Genomic DNA, 17,318 nt, shown 5'->3' on the forward strand with positions numbered 1-17,318 from the left:
TCTGATAATATTTTTTCTTCTAGAGAAAGTTTTATTTATTTATTTTATTTTTCTGGTCCATTTAAAAAAAAAAAAAAAAAAATATATATATATATATATATATATATATATATATATATATATTTATTTATTTATTTATTTATTTATAATGCATAAAAAGATATATGCATAAAAAGATTTATTCGCTTAATAATTTTGCAAGAAAACACATTCATTTCTTAAACTAGAAGAAAATTATAATTTAATATCCAAACATTTAAAAGCAAGGAAAATCATTATTTATCAAGTTTTTAAATGTATATTTATATATATATATATATAAGCAATATCACTCAAACAGCAGTGTGATATGGCTGTATATCGGTACTGGTGGGAGGCGTGCGTTGACACAAGGACGCAAGCCAAGTGCTTTAAAGCCTCACCTGTGACAATATACTGCCAAATCGCTCACGCTACAAGTGTGGTATTGCATTTATACAACAGTTTGACGGCATAATCGTGTATATAAAAAATCAAACACTGAGATTCTCAAAATCCTTTTGCATGAGGAACTACTTTCTTCCGCCATTCATTCACATCTACAGCTGACATCAGAACAGCAGATCATTCTGCTCATTCACCAACGTCACTGTAGAGCTAGTGTTTGAATGATTCTCTAGCCTTATGTCTAAAATGATGACAAAACAGCTGATTTTGCTCACATTTTAAGATTATGAGGCTGAACAGCATGAAATGACCCAATAAATAACCCTGAAAAAGGCAAAGCAAAGCAAACACTTGCAGATTACTGTTGTGTTTGTGATAATGAAAAATGCTTAACACATGCGGGCATTTCTTCTTTCTTTCTGTTTGCTCTAGTCTGCAGTAACGAAAACAGGAGACGCATTAGAAACAGATGGCCATCTCCGGTTTTAAGACTTTAAGATGAGTCCCATCTCACACTCAACACCCTACAAATACTATGGTATAAATACAGCACTACCATATACAAGAGAAAGAGAGAGGTCGACTTAAAGTCCTTTATCTGTATTATAATGATTTGATCAGCTGTAGTTTAAAATTACGCTGTATTTTTCCTTCTCTAATGGCTTACTATAAGGTCTCTGTCACCATCTTGTGGCAGAGCATCAGCTGTCATTGCTCTGCTCAGTATGACAGAATGATGGCTGCCAAATGCTTAATCTCCGAGATTATAAATATTTTAAAATAGGCTGTTATCTTTATAAATAAACTGCATAGTTTCAATCTAAACAACTACATTCTCACCTAAGCCTCAAAAGTCCATTATGTTGTCCAACAGCTGCAATATTTGTCAGACTGTAGTGAGTTTATTGATCTGTTGTCACTCTATGTGGGCGGAGTAATACAGAAGGGTGAAAAGGCTGTACAAGTGCTAATATTACTTTGTTATCTCCAACCAGATTCGAGAACCAGACAAAACTGTTGTACACACACGCTTATTTCAAAATATACACCAAAAGACAACCAAAAATATATTTATTTTTGCAAATGTATGTTCTATAAACCCAAATTTGCCCATGTTTTTTAAGAAACACATTTATTTGTAACACCAGAAGATGTTTATTTAATGTCTAAACGTTCAAAAGCAAGGAACTTACTAATAACACTGACAGACTCCTCCCCCTTCCCATCAGCCAATCACTGTCTGCATAGTTAATAAGCATTATGACATAATCCATGGCAATGAGGTAAACCCTGCTCTCACTCTCAGCTGAAGACTTCCTTGAATGATTTCAGCAGTTTTGTGACTGCGAGATGTTTGTTGTGGCACTGTTCAGCAGAACTCTTGGTACGATCAGATGCTTGTGTAAACACGGGTCCAGGTCAAAATACTGGTTTGTCTTTTCAGCATCATTACTCCAGTCTCCAGTGTCACATGATCCTCAGAAAGGTAATAACATTTCAGTATATTGAATGTTCTATTCATATGTAAATTAGACAGCTTATAAAACGTGTTTTATTTAAAATTTTGTTGTTGTACCTCATAGAATCGTTCATTTTTGTTGTAGTTTCTCACTTGTAAAACACTTTGTGACTGCATTAATATGTTTAAAAAGTGCTATATACAGTAAATAAACACTTCCACACTTAAATGCTCCAGCTTACTGACAGAACAGCAACCACTGTGGAGGCGGGGCTAAAGATAGTGAGGCTCCATCGGATTGGTCAAATTTAGATAAACAACCAATGCATAAAATAAATCTAAATTATCACACATCTGCAATACTTATATTGCATATGCAGTACTATAACAATCATTTTGCAATACATTAAGCAGCCCTAGACTACATATATCCTATTATTTAATACAGAATATGTTATTGCATCGGTAGCGTAGAGGTTGCATTATTCATTATATTGCAGAATAGAAAAAAAGAAAACATACTTGTGTAATTTTTTATTTCCGTGCCATTCTTATCAAACTAAAAGTCCCAACTTAATGATTGTGTTTGAGTGTGATTTAGAAGCAGCATGACTGTGTGTGTGTGTGTGTGTGTGTGTGTGTGTGTGTGTGTGTGTGTGTGTGTGTGTGTGTGTGTGTATTCAGAGCTTAGGGAGTCCAGCCACCATCTCACTCTCAATCCCACATTCATCATGGCCTCTGAGGATCTTAAAATAACCTGCACAGATTTACACAACAACTGCATCAGATTGAGCGGCAAAACAATATTGACAGAACATTGCCATAATGTTTGTCATTACATTATGAAGCAATAATTTATCATAAAATAATTACGCTTTTTATGTAAAATTTAATAATAACTAATTATTTGAATAATAATGAATATATTATAATTAATAAATAAATAATCTACTTTTTATGAGTTTCAAACAGTTTTTAGAGATAAAAAATATAGTTATGTATCTAAGTGTTTAAAAAGTAATCTATTCAACCGGATGAACAGTAATCTATGTGGTTGAAAAAATAATATATCTAAGCCGTTGAAAGGTAATCTAACGGTTAAAAAGTAATCTAAGCAGCAGAAAAGTGATCTATTCAACCGATTGAAAAGTAATCTAAGTAGATAGAAAAGTAATCTGTTCAAGTGGTTGAAAAGTAATCTATCTAAGCAGTTGGAATGTAATATAAAGGTTAAAAAGTAATCAAAGCATTTAAAAAAGTAATCTATCTAAGTGGTTGAAAAGTAATCTAAGCATTTGAAAAGTAATCTATCTAAGTGGTTGAAAAGTAATCTATCTAAGCATTTGAAAAGTAATCTAAGTGGTTGAAAAGTAATCTAAGCGGCTGAAAAGTAATTAATTGGTTGAAAAGTAATCTTTCTAAGTGGTTATAAAATAGTCTAAGCTGTTAAAAAGTAATCTATCTAAGCGGTAGAAAAGTAATTATCTAAACAGTTGTAAAGTAATCTGTTCAAGAAGCTAAAAAGTAATCTAAGCAGTTCAAAAGTAATTAAATGGTTGAAAAGTAATCTAAGTGGTAGAAAAGTAATCTGTCTAAGCATTTGAAAAATAATCTGTTAAAGTAGTTGTAACGTAATCTATCTAAGCAGTTGAAAAGTAATCAAAGCAGTTAAATTGTAATTGCCTAATAAGTCGAAAAGTAATCTAAGCGGTTGAAAAGTAATTTAAGTGGTTGAAAAGTAATTAAGCAATTAAAAAGTAATCGAAGTGGTCGAAAAGTAATTATCTAAGCATTTGAAAAGTAATCTGTTCAAGTGGTTAAAAAGTAATCTATCTAAGAGGTTGAAAGTAACCTATCTAAGTAGTTGCAAAGTAATCTATCAAAGCAGTTGAAAAAGTACTCTAAGTGATTGAAAAGTAATATATCTAAGCGGTTGAAAAGTAATCTATCGAAGTGATTGAAAAGTAATGTATTTTAATGGTTGAAAAGTAATCAAACGGTTAAAAAGTAATCTAAGCAACTGAAAAGTAATCTATTTAAGCGATTGAAAAGTAATCTAAATAGATGGAAAAGTAATCTGTTCAAGTGGTTGAAAACTCATCTACCTAAGCGGTTGAAATGTAATCTAATGGTTAAAAAAATAATCTAAGCAGCTGAAAAGTAATCTATCTAAGCAGTTGAAAAGTAATCTAAGTGGTTAAAAAGTACTTTAAGCTGTTGAAAAGTAATTATCTAAGCATTTGAAAGGTAATCTGTTCAAGTGGTTGAAAAGTAATCTATCTAAGAGGTTGAAAGTAATCTATCTAAGTAGTTGAAAAGTTATCTATTAAAGCAGTTGAAAAGTACTCTAAGTAGTTGAAAAGTAATCTATTTAAATGACTGAAAAATAATCTATCTAAGTGGTTGAAAAGTAATTAAACGGTTAAAAAGTAATCTAAGCAGCTGAAAAGTAATCTATTTAAGTGATTGAAAAGTAATCTAAGTAGATAGAAAAGTAATCTGTTTAAGTAGTTGAAAACTAATCTATCTAAGCGGTTAAAATGTAATCTAACGGTTAAAAAAAATTGAAGCAGCTAAAAAGTAATCTATCAAAGCGATTAAAAAGTACTCTAAGTGGTAAAAAGTAATCTATCTAAGCAGTTGAAAAGTAATCTGTTTAAGTGTTTGAAAAATAATCAATCTATGCAGTTGAAAAGTAATTATCTAAGCATTTGAAAAGTAATCTATCTAAGTGGCTGAAAAGTAATCTATTTAAATGACTGAAAAGTAATCTATCAAAGTGGCTGAAAAGTAATCTATCCAAGCATTTAAAAAGTAATTTAAGTGGTTGAAAAGTAATTTATCTAAGCGGTTGACAAGTAATTAATTGGTTGAAAAGTAATCTTTCTAAGTGGTGGAAAAATAGTCTAAGCTGTTGAAAAGTAATCTATCTAAGAAGTTGAAAAGTAATCTATTTAAATGACTGAAAAGTAATCTATCAAAGTGATTGAAAAGTAATAGATCTGAGAGGTTGAAAAGTAATCTGTCTAAGCAAATAAAAATTTACTTTTCAAGTTATTAAAAAGTAACCTGGTTAAAAGATTAAAAAGTAATCTGTCTAAGCGGCTGAAAAGTAATTAAGCATTTGAAAAGTAATCTAACTGGATAAAAAGTCATTTATCTAAGTGGTTGAAAAGTAATCTAAGTGGTTTAAAAGTAATCTATTTAAGTGACTGAACAGTATTATATCTAAGTGGTTAAAAAGTAATCTATCTAAGCAGTTGAAAAGTAATCTAAGCAGTTAAAAGGTAATTAGGTGGTTAAAAGTTATCTAAGCAAATGGAAAGTAATCTACCAAAGCAGTTGAAAATTACTCTACGCTGTCAAAAAGCAATCAAAACAGTTGAAAGTAATCTGTCTAAGCTGTTGAAAGTAATCTGTCAAAGCAGTTGAAAAGGAATCTATCTAAGTGGTTGAAAAGTAATCTAAGTAGTTACAAAAAATAAGCGGTAAAAAGTAATCTGTTCAAGTGGTTGAAAACCAATCTATGTATGCGGTTAAAAGTATTCTAGCTGGTTGGAAAGTAATCTTTCTAAAGCAGTTGAAAAGTAATCTATCTAAGCATTTGAATAGTAATCTAAGAGTTTGAAAAGTAATCTAAGCAGTTCAAAAGTAATCTAAGCGGTTCAAAAGTATTTAAGCAGTTGAAAAAGTAATCTAAGTAGTTGAAAAGTAATCTATGTGTTTGAAAAGTAATCCAAGTCGTTGAAAGTAATCTATCTATGTGTTTGAAAAGTAATCTAAGTCGTTGAAAAGTAATCTATCTATGTGTTTGAAAAGTAATCTAAGTAGTTGAAAAGTAATCTATCTATGTGTTTGAAAAGTAATCTAAGTAGTTGAAAAGTAATCTATGTGTTTGGAAAGTAATCCAAGTCGTTGAAAAGTAATCTATCTATGTGTTTGAAAAGTAATCTAAGTCGTTGAAAAGTAATCTATCTATGTGTTTGAAAAGTAATCTAAGTCGTTGAAAAGTAATCTATCTATGTGTTTGAAAAGTAATCTAAGTCGTTGAAAAGTAATCTATCTATGTGTTTGAAAAGTAATCTAAGTAGTTGAAAAGTAATCTATGTGTTTGGAAAGTAATCCAAGTCGTTGAAAAGTAATCTATCTATGTGTTTGAAAAGTAATCTAAGTCGTTTAAAAGTAATCTATCTATTTGTTTGAAAAGTAATCTAAGTCGTTCAAAAGTAATCTATCTATGTGTTTGAAAAGTAATCTAAGTCGTTGAAAAGTAATCTATCTATGTGTTTGAAAAGTAATCTAAGTCGTTGAAAAGTAATCTATCTATGTGTTTGAAAAGTAATCTAAGTCGTTGAAAAGTAATCTATCTATGTGTTTGAAAAGTAATCTAAGTCGTTGAAAAGTAATCTATCTATGTGTTTGAAAAGTAATCTAAGTCGTTGAAAAGTAATCTATCTATGTGTTTGAAAAGTAATCTAATTTGTTGAAAAGTAATCTATCTATGTGTTTGAAAAGTAATCTAAGTCGTTGAAAAGTAATCTATCTGAGCAGTAAAAAGTAATTAATTGGTTTAAAAGTACTCTTAAGCAGTTAAACTAGCATTAACTAATGGACTAAATTTTTTAAAGTGTTACCGTCATATTTATTATATAATATAGTTTATTATTTTTGGTTAATATTCATAGTTTTGTAACAGTTAATTTGATACTGCATTATTTCTATACTAACAGTATTTTGCACAGAGACTATAGTGTTTTGGACCATTAGTGTGTGTTTTTTCTAACCGTTGTCGCCCCAGTCTGAGTTCCAGGAATTTGCCACCAGCCAGAAGGGTGTCCCGTTTTCTTCTCCCCAGCCGAGGATCTTCACTGCGTGTCCACCGAGAGCAGAACCAGTGAGATGCTGATAAACACCTGATGAACATAGTAAACAGGCTTATACTAACTACAGTATTATAATGGATAAGTGTGTGTTTGTGTGTAGTGTTATCATGTATAAGTGTGTGTGTGTGTGTTTTCTGACCGCTCTTATACAGTGGAAAGTCCTCATAAACAGTAAACGCCGCCTCTACAGGGCCGTTGGTGTAAAGTTCAGTCATGATCTGCTGCTGGTCCGATGGGACGTTGTACACTTTAGAGCCTGCAGGGGGCGACAGACTCAGTCAAGGGCTCTCAGTAGTGAACAGAGGAAGGCCAGCAGATACAGATACTCACCAAAGTGTTTGTCCTGTTTGTAGGGGACGCTGTATTTTGGGATACAAACCCCTGTGCATTTGGGTGTGTCCTGTTCACCTGAACACGGCGGTCGAGTGCCGTTCACATGATGCTCACAGGGAGCGATGGAGTACGGTCTGCAGCCTGCACACACACACACAAACAACTCAGAGACAAGGAAATATACCCTGTAATGCTTTGATTTGTTTTATTTTATTTTATTTTTTATGTTATTTAATTTTTTTTATTTTATTTTAATTAAATTTAAAGATTAGTTTGTTTTAACTTTTATTTCAATTTTATTTTATGTAATTTTTATTAAAATTTTATTTTATTTTATTTAAATTTTATTTTTTTTAATAAATTTTACTTTATAAAATTTTTATTTCAATTTTATTTAATTAAATTTTAATTTAATTAAAATTTTACTTAATTTTTTATTTACATTCTATTTCATTTTATTTTAATTCAGTAAAATCTTATTTTATTTAAATTTATTAAATGTTTATTTAAACATATTTTTCATATTTTTATATGTAGTATAAACTTTTAATTTAATAATAGATTTTTTGTTTGTAATTTATTTTAAATTATTGCCAATATTTAGTTATAATTTAATTTAATTTTTCAATTTTTATTACATCATCAGAAGTTGTCTGCCATTCCAGAGCAGAAGCAGATGGGCAGACATTGAATAATATTACTTATACACACACGCACACACACACACACACACACACACACACACACACACACACACACACACACACACACACACACACACACACACACATATATATATATATATACACAAATACACACACACACACACACGCACACACATATATGTGTATGTGTGTGTGTGTGTGTGTGTGTGTGTGTGTGTGTGTGTGTGTATTTTAGTGCATTAACGCGTGCGATTAATTAGAAAATTTTAATGCATTAAAAAAAATTAACGCAATCGACGCAGTTGCAGGTGGACGTGTGTTCAACATTCAAAGAAATATGGATAAGACCAAGGAAGCACTTTTTGAAGGAAAGTTTCAGTATAAAACAATTAATGTGGCATCACCATGCTCTCCAGAGATTCATGTAATTTCAGGTATTTCATTTTTAACTTTCGACTTTTTTTTCAATGGAATTTGAAAAACCTTCGCATTTCGTGACTCGGTGTTCCTTTAAGGTAATCAAAAATCGCTGCTTACACGGTAGACTTTTAATAAGAGTATAATCTTATTCACATTAAAATCGGAGTATTGGTGTCTTATGTAAATGTACTCAGAAAGTCTCTAGTGAAGTCGCGAGCTGTCAAAGATAGCGCATTACTCTGCCTTTCAGCATGCGCCCTCCAATGTTTCGTTAAGTTTAACGTGTTTCCTCATTAAACACAACGAATGTGTCAGCTTTGCGTCGTTGTGTCAGAATCCTTGTGAAATACAGCCATACTTAAGAACATTTAGTTTAAGCATATTTGATGAACGCGATCATGCGTGTTAAATCTGAAGGAAGTCGCTCCAGCGCGTTGTGTGTGCGTCTGTGTGTGTGTCTGTGTCAGGCACGTTGAGGGGTGGAGTGAGCGACGAACTTGAATGGGTAAGTGTGCACGCGAGACGTACCTAAAGAGCAGTGGGGTTGAATTGTGCGCGACGTACCTGAAGAGCTAGGAGGGATACGGTGGAGAGGGGTGTGCAATGTATTTAAGGACCGGGTGGGAGACGTGCGACTTATTATTATAATTTTCAATTTTCCATATCTGTAATGCCTGTATTTTGCCATTTTTGCAGTCCACTTAGAATCCAACATGGAAATCAATGTTTTCTTTATTGGCATTGATTGTTTTGAAATTCAAATGGCATTGACATGCCTGTGTTTTAATTTCTGTAAAAAATATGGCTGTCAAGCAGGATCTTGATGGTTTATTGTGATTATGTTGTTTACATGCAGAAATCTGTGTTACAAGTTAAACAAAATTTCTAATAATGAATTATATTTTGAATTTAAATAGTATTTGTCTTGCGTTTACATTAATTTTACATTTGATTAGCCATAATTACAAGTGTCAGTCTTTTAAATGCGATTAATATACTAACATATAATAAAGATGATCCAGACTCACCCACATCAGAGTTGTACAGTCCTCCAGTCACTAGGCCGGATCTTCTCCAGTAATCCCAGGCTTCAGCCGGAAAACCTCCAGAACAGCTGACAGAGAGAGAGATTCAATAAACATGTTCCACATGAATAAATACGATGGTAATTTAGAGTAAATAACTGTGTTTTGAACCATACTATAGTAACATATTATACTGTATACATTAAAGCATGGCGAAGCGGTGGCGCAGTGGGTAGTGCTGTCACCTCGCAGCAAGAAGGTCGCTGGTTTGAGCCTTGGCTGGGTCAGTTGGCATTTCTGTGTGGAGTTAGCATGTTCTGCCTGCGTTTGCGTGAGTTTCCTCCGGGTGCTCCGGTTTCCCCCACAGTCCAAATACATGTGGTACAGGAGATTTGAGTAGGCTAAATTGGCGGTTATGAATGTGTGTGAATGAGTGTGTATGGATGTTTCCCAGTGATGGGTTGCAGCTGGAAGAGCATCCACTGCGTAAAACATATACTGGATAAGTTGGGGGTTCATTCTTCTGTGGCGACCCCGGATTAATAAAGGGACTAGTCCAAAATGAAAATGAACGAATGAAACTGTGGTGTACTATAGTATAATATACTCCTATAGCGTCATTTGCTTATATAACTATAGTTGTTGTGTTCCCATAGCAACTGTAGAATCACCACAACAGATGAAATACTATAGTTGTTGTGTTACCATAGCAACTACGGAATCGACCTAAACGGATTAAAAACTACAGTGGTTGTGTTACCATAGCAACTACGGAATCACCACAACAGATCAATTACTGTAATTATTGTGTTTTCAAAGCAACTATAGAATCACCATATCAGAATATACTATAGTTGTTGCGTTACCATAGCAACTGTAGAATCACCACAACAGAATAATACTATAGTTGTTGTGTTACCATAGCAATTCTAGAATCACCATAACAATAAACACTATGGTTGTTGTGTTACCATAGCAACTGTCACCAAAAGTTAATTCCAGTACTTTAGTACAGTTCTTGATCAGACGCACCCGAATCCACACTGATCACAGCAGGACAGCAGATCTTCAGCTGAGATCTCCGGAGACTGCTTCCCTTTACTGTGGATGCAGATACGATCAGAGATGGACTCCACTGCACCGAACGCCTGCACAACACACACACACACACACACACACACACACACACACACACACACACACACACACACACACACACACACACACACACACACATATATAAAATATTGTGTGTTAATATTTTCAATATTGTTGTCTAATTGTTACAATATTTAAAAACAATTTCTGTACACACAACAACACAAAACATGCACACAAACAATACACACACACACAACACAACATAGAGACAAACACATACAACACACAACACAATGCAGTGCATCCTGAAAGTATTGATGTCGCTTCACTTTTTCCACATTTGTTTATGTTACAGTCTAGTTCCAAAATGGATTCAATTGATTTTTTTCCTCAACATTCTACACACAATCCCCCATAATGACAATGTGAACAAAGAGTTTGAAATTGTTACAAATTTATTAACAATAAAAAAAGCTGTAAAATCAGATGTACATCAGTATTCACAGGCTTTGCTCAATACTCTGTTGATGCACGTTTGTCAGTGATTACAGCCTCAAGTCTTTCTGAATATGATGCACAAGCTCTGCTCATCTGTCTTTGGGAATATTCGGCCGTTCCTCTTTGCAGTACCTCTCAAGCTCTATCAGGTTGGATGGGAAGCGACGGTGTGCAGCCATTTTCAGATCTCTCCAGAGAAGCTCAATAGGATTTAGGTCTGGGCTCTGGCTGGGCCACTCAAGGATATTCCCTGAGTTGTTGTAAAGCCACTCCATTGATATTTTGGCGGTGTGCTTTGGGTCATTGTCCTGCTGGAGGATGAAGCGTCGCCCCAGTCTGAGGTGGAGAGCACTCTTGTGCAGGTCTTCATTCAGGATGTCTCTGTACATCGCTGCATTCATCTTTCCCTCTATCCTGACTAGTCTTCCAGTTCCTGCTGCTGAAACACATCCCCACAGCATGATGCCAACACCACCATGCTTCACTGTAGGGATGCTGTTAGCCTGGTGATGAGCGCTGCCTGCTGTTCTCCAAACGTAACGCCTGGCGTTCACTCCAAACAGTTCAGTTTGAGTCTCATCAGAGCAGAGAGTTTAGTTTCTGATGCTCTGAGAGTCCTTCAGATGCAAACTCCAGGCGGGGAGTGTCTTCCGTCTGGACACTCTACCATACAGGCCTGATTGGTGGATTGCTGCACAGATGGTTGTCCTTCTGTAAGGTTCTCCTCTCTCCACAGAAGAACGCTGGAGCTCAGACAGAGTGATCATCGGGTTATTGATCAACTCCCTGACTAAGGCCCTTCTCCCCCGATCGCTCAGCTTAGATGTCCGGCCAGCTCTAGGAAGAGTCCTGGTGGTTCAACATCTTCCACTTACGGATGATGGAGGCCGCTGTGCTCATTGGAACTTTCAGAGCAGCAGAAATGTTTCTGTAAGCTTCCCCAGCCTTGTGCCTCCAGACAATCCTGCCTCAGAGGTCTACAGACAATTCCTTTGACTTCATGCTTGGTTTGTGCTTTGACATGCACTGTCAACCCTGGGCCCTTATATAGACAGGTGTAGCCTTTAAATCATGTCCAATCAGCTGAATTGAGCACAGGTGAACTCCGATGAAGCTGCTGAAACATCTCCAGAATGATCAATGGAGACAGAATGAACCTGAGCTCCATTTAGAGCTTCACACCAAAGGCTGTGAATACTGATGTACATGTGATTTATCAGCTTTTTTATAATTAATAAATTTGCAACAATTTCAAAAACTCTTTGTTCACATTATGTTCATGTTCTCATTATGGAGGATTGTGTGTAGAATGTTCAGGAAATAAATAAATTAAATCCCTTTTGGAATTCCTAATCTGCAATTGCCTCTCTGGATATACCACTAACTGTACTCAAAAAATAATAATAATAATAATAAAAAAAATGACTAATGCTTTCCTTCTTACACTTTACACACCTGAATCTTGCCTATAGCACTTATTCATTGTTGCTCTTATTGTTGTGTAAATTGCTTCCTTGTCCTCATTTGTAAGTCGCTTTGGATAAAAGCATCTGCTAAATGACCAAACGTAAATGTGGAATAAGGCTGTAACATAAACAAATACGGAAAGCGACATCAATACTTTCAGGATGCACTGTACACAAATAACATGCACAATACACACACAAGTCTGTCTGAGTGCACTTGTGTTAGTGTCTGTGTGTGTACATGTGTATGCATGTGTGTACTAGTGCGTTTTTGTCTGCTCGTGTGTGCGATGTATGCACGTGTGTGTGTGTGTGTGTGTGTTCGTCTGTCTGTCTGTGTCTCTATTGTGTGTGTGCATGTGTGGGTGTGCTTTACCCAGCAGGAGCCGCAGGACCCTTGGTCTCGGATCTGGTTGAGGGTCTTACAGTTCGGCCACTGGTCCCGCAGGTCAAAACTGTCTGGAAGCTTCACGTTTGTGGAGTGTTTCACACTGCAGATGGAGAAAACACACACACACACACACACACACACACACACACACACACACACATACAGAGAAAATCAGTTCATTTTCAACTGCACTCACAGAAAACTAGAAACCTTCTCCAGACTTTTGCTAATCTTTTAGCAAAGTTCTCTCAAGATTAGGAATAAGACTTTCTCTGATTTGTTTTCTTTACATTTGTTTATGCTTCTACTATAGTTGAATGCTTGATTCTGATTGGCTGATGAACCTTCTAGGGTGTGCTGTTATTCTGAGGAAGGTTTATTTCCAGAACCTTTACACTCTCTGTTCCTAAATAAATATTATAATAAACACAACCAAAAATGTGCTGCTTTACACTTCATATGACATCACACCGCGGGTGTGTTGAATGCTGTATTCTGATTGGCTGAGGTCATTCTGAGGTGTCTGGTTATTGTCAGATAAACGTACAGCACACACACACAAACAACTCAGGGACCAGAAAACGTACACCAATTTTTATTTAAATTACATCTTATTTTATTTAAATTTACTACATTTTATTTACATTTTAATTTAATAACATTTTAAAACATTTTATTTACATTTTATTTTATTTAACTTTATTTTATTTGACTTTTATTTACATTTATATTTTAAAATATAATACAGATTTTAGATTTATTAATAAATTGTTTGATTAAAATGATTGCCAATATTTAGTTATTATGAACTGATTGGCTGAGAATCACTCTAAGGTGTTAATGTCAGATAAATGCACAGCACACACACACACACACACACACACACACACACACACACACACACACACACACACACACACACACACACACAATTTTATTTAATTTTATTTTATTTGCGATTTTTTTAATGTATTAAATTTTATTTACATTTAATTAACATTTTTAAATATTTTATTTACAATTTATTATTTTTTTACTTTTTTATTTGACTTATTTATATTTTATTTAAATGTAATTTTTTTTAAGCATATATTTAATATTTTAAAATTTAATACAGATTTTAGTTTTAATAATTAAATTGTTGGATAAAACTTATTGCCAATATTTAGTTATTATGAACTGATTGGCTCATGATCATTCTAAGGTGTTCGGTTATTGTCAGATAAAGGCACAGCTAGTAGTTCCGGCAGGTTTTGAGCACATCACAGCTCCATATCTTTACGCTGAATGATTTGAGTGATTTCACAGCTACAACAATCAAATACTCAGCTCTGATTGGCTCATGATCATTCTAAGGTGTTCGGTTACTGTCAGATAAACGCACAGCTAAAGTAGTTCCGGCAGGTTTTAAGCACATTACAGCTCCATTTCACTTCACTGAATGATTACAGTTATTTCACAACTACAACAGTCAAAAATGACATCAAAACACAACAGATGGATTTGGAGGAGACGTGTGAGAAACTAGTGCTGCAGCTAAGCTTGCAATGCATTTGTTTAAATAATAAATTCCACCAACACATTAGTTTTGGACTCACGTATGTGGCAATCTTGGGCCCTTCAGAACCGTCCCACACAGAGATTTCAGATATTTTTTTGGCACATTGTCGAAATTGACACCTGCCTGTGAAGAAATGAAAGAAAGGATTAAGAAAAGAGGAACAAAGGAGCGTGAACAGCTGTGGTTCCACTGCATAGAGTTATATATAAAGATATTCAGTTTGAGAACAACACTAAAAATATTTCCTAAATGATGTTAAACAGATTGAGGAGTTTTTCACAGTATTTCCTATAATATTTTTTCTTCTGGAGAAAGTCTTATTTGTTTTATTTCTGCTAGAATAAAAGCAGTTTTTAATTGTTTTAGACCCATTTTAAGGTCAATATTATTAGCTCTCTTAAGCAATATTAGTTTTGGATTGTCTCCAGAACAAACCACTGTTATACAATGACTTGCCTAATTACCCTAACTTTACCCTAATTACCCTAGTTAAGCCTTTAAATGTCACTTTAAGCTGAATACTAGTGTCTTGAAGAATATCTAGTCTAATATTATGTGCTGTCATCATGGCAAAGATAAAATATATCAGCTATTAGAGATGAGTTATTAAAACTATTATGATTAGAAATGTCTTGAAGAAAATATTCTCATCGCTAAACAGAAATTGGGGGGAAAATACAGCAAAATATGTTTGATTAAATAATAAAGAGACGAAACTAACTCCACACTCACCGTCCATGTGCTTCTGGCTGCATTGATGAAGCTGATCATCTCATCATGTGTGTGAAGCTGTGGACGAGCACACGTAACGGACAGAAGAGCGAACACACACACACGCCACATCCTCACACTGCAGGAGGAGAGAAGATATTCAAGATCAATATTCACTATTACTGTAAATTAATAAGTGTAACTATTGATTCATTTTCCTTCGGCTTGGTCCCTTATTTTTCGGGGTCGCCACAGCGGAATGAACCGCCTTCTTATTCCAGCATATGTTTAACAGAGTGGATGCTCTCCCTGCTGCAACCCAGTACTAGGAAACACCCATACACACTCATTCACACACACTCTCATGCACTACAGCCAATGTAGTTGATCAATTCCCCTATAGCGCATGTGTTTGGACTGTGGGGGAAACCGGAGCACCCGGAGGAAACCCACGCCAACACGAGGAGAACATGCAAAACTCCACACATTAACACCAACTGACCCAGCCGGGACTTAGCGACATTCTTGCCGTGAAGCCACAGTGCTAACCACTGAGCCACCGTGTCGCCCATGCATAAAATCATTTAAAGCAAGTGATAAAACATTATTTAAACATTTGTGAATGGAAAATGCATTTCAGGACTAATAAAATTACTAATGATTTTTTTTATAAAACACATTTTTGTGCAAATCTTTTTTATTATTTTTTTTAATATTAGACTTTTATGTTAAAATATTAAACATTTGTGATAAGCATTGCTGGTTAGCGCGCTGACATATGTTGTGGTAGCACTTCAGGGCGTCCCGAGATCGAATCCCGGCTCAAGGACATTTCCCAACCCTATCCCCCTCTCGAAATGTCTGGCTGCAGACCTGGTGCAGTGCAATCTGTGCTGCATCCAATGCTTTTTAATGGGCTCACCTAACCCCACCCTTCGCAGTGACGTCACTCGCTCCATTGAGTGCATTGTGTCTGACATTGTATCGCTGAGTGATGCAATCTCAGCTTGCATCATAAAGGCTGCATCCAGATATTATGGTCTCTTTCTCCCACTTTGCTTCCAGTCTAATTACTGTCCTATCTATTAAGGCAAAAAAAAAAAAAAAACTAACAAAAAAACATGTAAATATATATATATATATATAGATTAAACATTTGTAATTTACTTTTAAACAAAATGTAATTTACATTTTGGGCGAGGCAGTGGTGCAGTAGGTAGTGCTGTCGCCTCACAGCAAAAAGGTCGCTGGTTCGAACCCCAGCTCAGTTGGCGTTTCTGTGTGGAGTTTGCATGTTCTCCCTGCATTCGCGTGGGTATCCTCAGGGTGCTCTGGTTTCCCCCACAGTCCAAACACATGCGGTACAGGTGAATTAGGTAGGCTAAATTGTCCGTAGTGTATGAGTGTGTGTGTGTGGATGTTTACCAGAGATGGGTTGCGGCTGGAAGGGCATCCGCTGTGTAAAAACGTGCTGGACAAGTTGGTGGTTCGTTTGGCTGTGGCGACCATGGATTTAAAAAGTGACTAAGCCGACAAGAAAATGAATGAATGAAATTACATTTTAATGATGACAAACATACGAATGAAAACTTTTAATAACTAAAAATAAAACATAAATTTTTTTTTTTTTAATTAGGCATCTAAAATACTCAATAAACTATTCATAAAATAACCAATGAAACAATAGCATCAATAATTATAAACAATAATAATAAAATAATCAATAAAATATGAAATATTTGTCACATTTCTAAGTCTATGAAAGATTTTGCGATAACACAATCCATATAGGATCACTGACTCTATAGTTCTGTAACTGGAAATGTTAAGATAAATAAATAAATAACTCTAACTAATGTGAAGAGTTCAGATGCAAAAACCTCTAAGTGCCGCCTGAATTTTTCTCCTTAAATTAGTATTTTTCTCGGTATAAGTTTTTACGTATAAGTTGAGTAGGTTCCCTTTTATGTCAATTAATTTGTTAGTTTCATTGCTTTTAATTAGTAGAAATAAATATAGGAGTCCCAGAAAAATGTTCATTTAAGAAGAAAATTTCAGATGGCACTCAGAGGCTCTTGCATATATATATATATATATATATATATATATATATATATATATATATATATATATATATATATATATATCCATATATATATATATATATATATAACGAAACTCCGATCATTGATAAACATCTACGATCATCACATGTTAAAATAAAAACAAAATTAAATACTAAAGTCATGTTTTACATTGGAAAAAGCAGGCTTTACCTGAGCATTAAAGTCTGTTCCTCTGTTCCTCAAGCTGAAGATTCACTAATGTGATAACATACCCGGGTTTTACTGCATTATAAAGCCTCATGCTGTAAACCAT

At 34.6% G+C, this 17,318-nt stretch overlaps 1 protein-coding gene across 1 annotated transcript; it reads right to left on the minus strand.

The window, feature by feature from the left end:
- Positions 1 to 1,955: 1,955 nt before the first annotated feature.
- On the minus strand, positions 1,956 to 17,243 carry ctsbb (cathepsin Bb). The gene is given in 10 exon segments (NM_001431146.1): positions 1,956 to 2,642; positions 6,670 to 6,798; positions 6,908 to 7,024; positions 7,099 to 7,242; positions 9,215 to 9,300; positions 10,244 to 10,359; positions 12,653 to 12,767; positions 14,266 to 14,351; positions 14,961 to 15,078; positions 17,216 to 17,243. Coding segments are annotated over 9 exon segments (981 nt in total). The 5' UTR covers positions 15,072 to 15,078; positions 17,216 to 17,243; the 3' UTR covers positions 1,956 to 2,565.
- Positions 17,244 to 17,318: the final 75 nt, after the last annotated feature.

Source organism: Danio rerio, chromosome 20, assembly GCF_049306965.1.
Source record: "Danio rerio strain Tuebingen ecotype United States chromosome 20, GRCz12tu, whole genome shotgun sequence".
Lineage (NCBI taxonomy): Eukaryota > Metazoa > Chordata > Actinopteri > Cypriniformes > Danionidae > Danio > Danio rerio.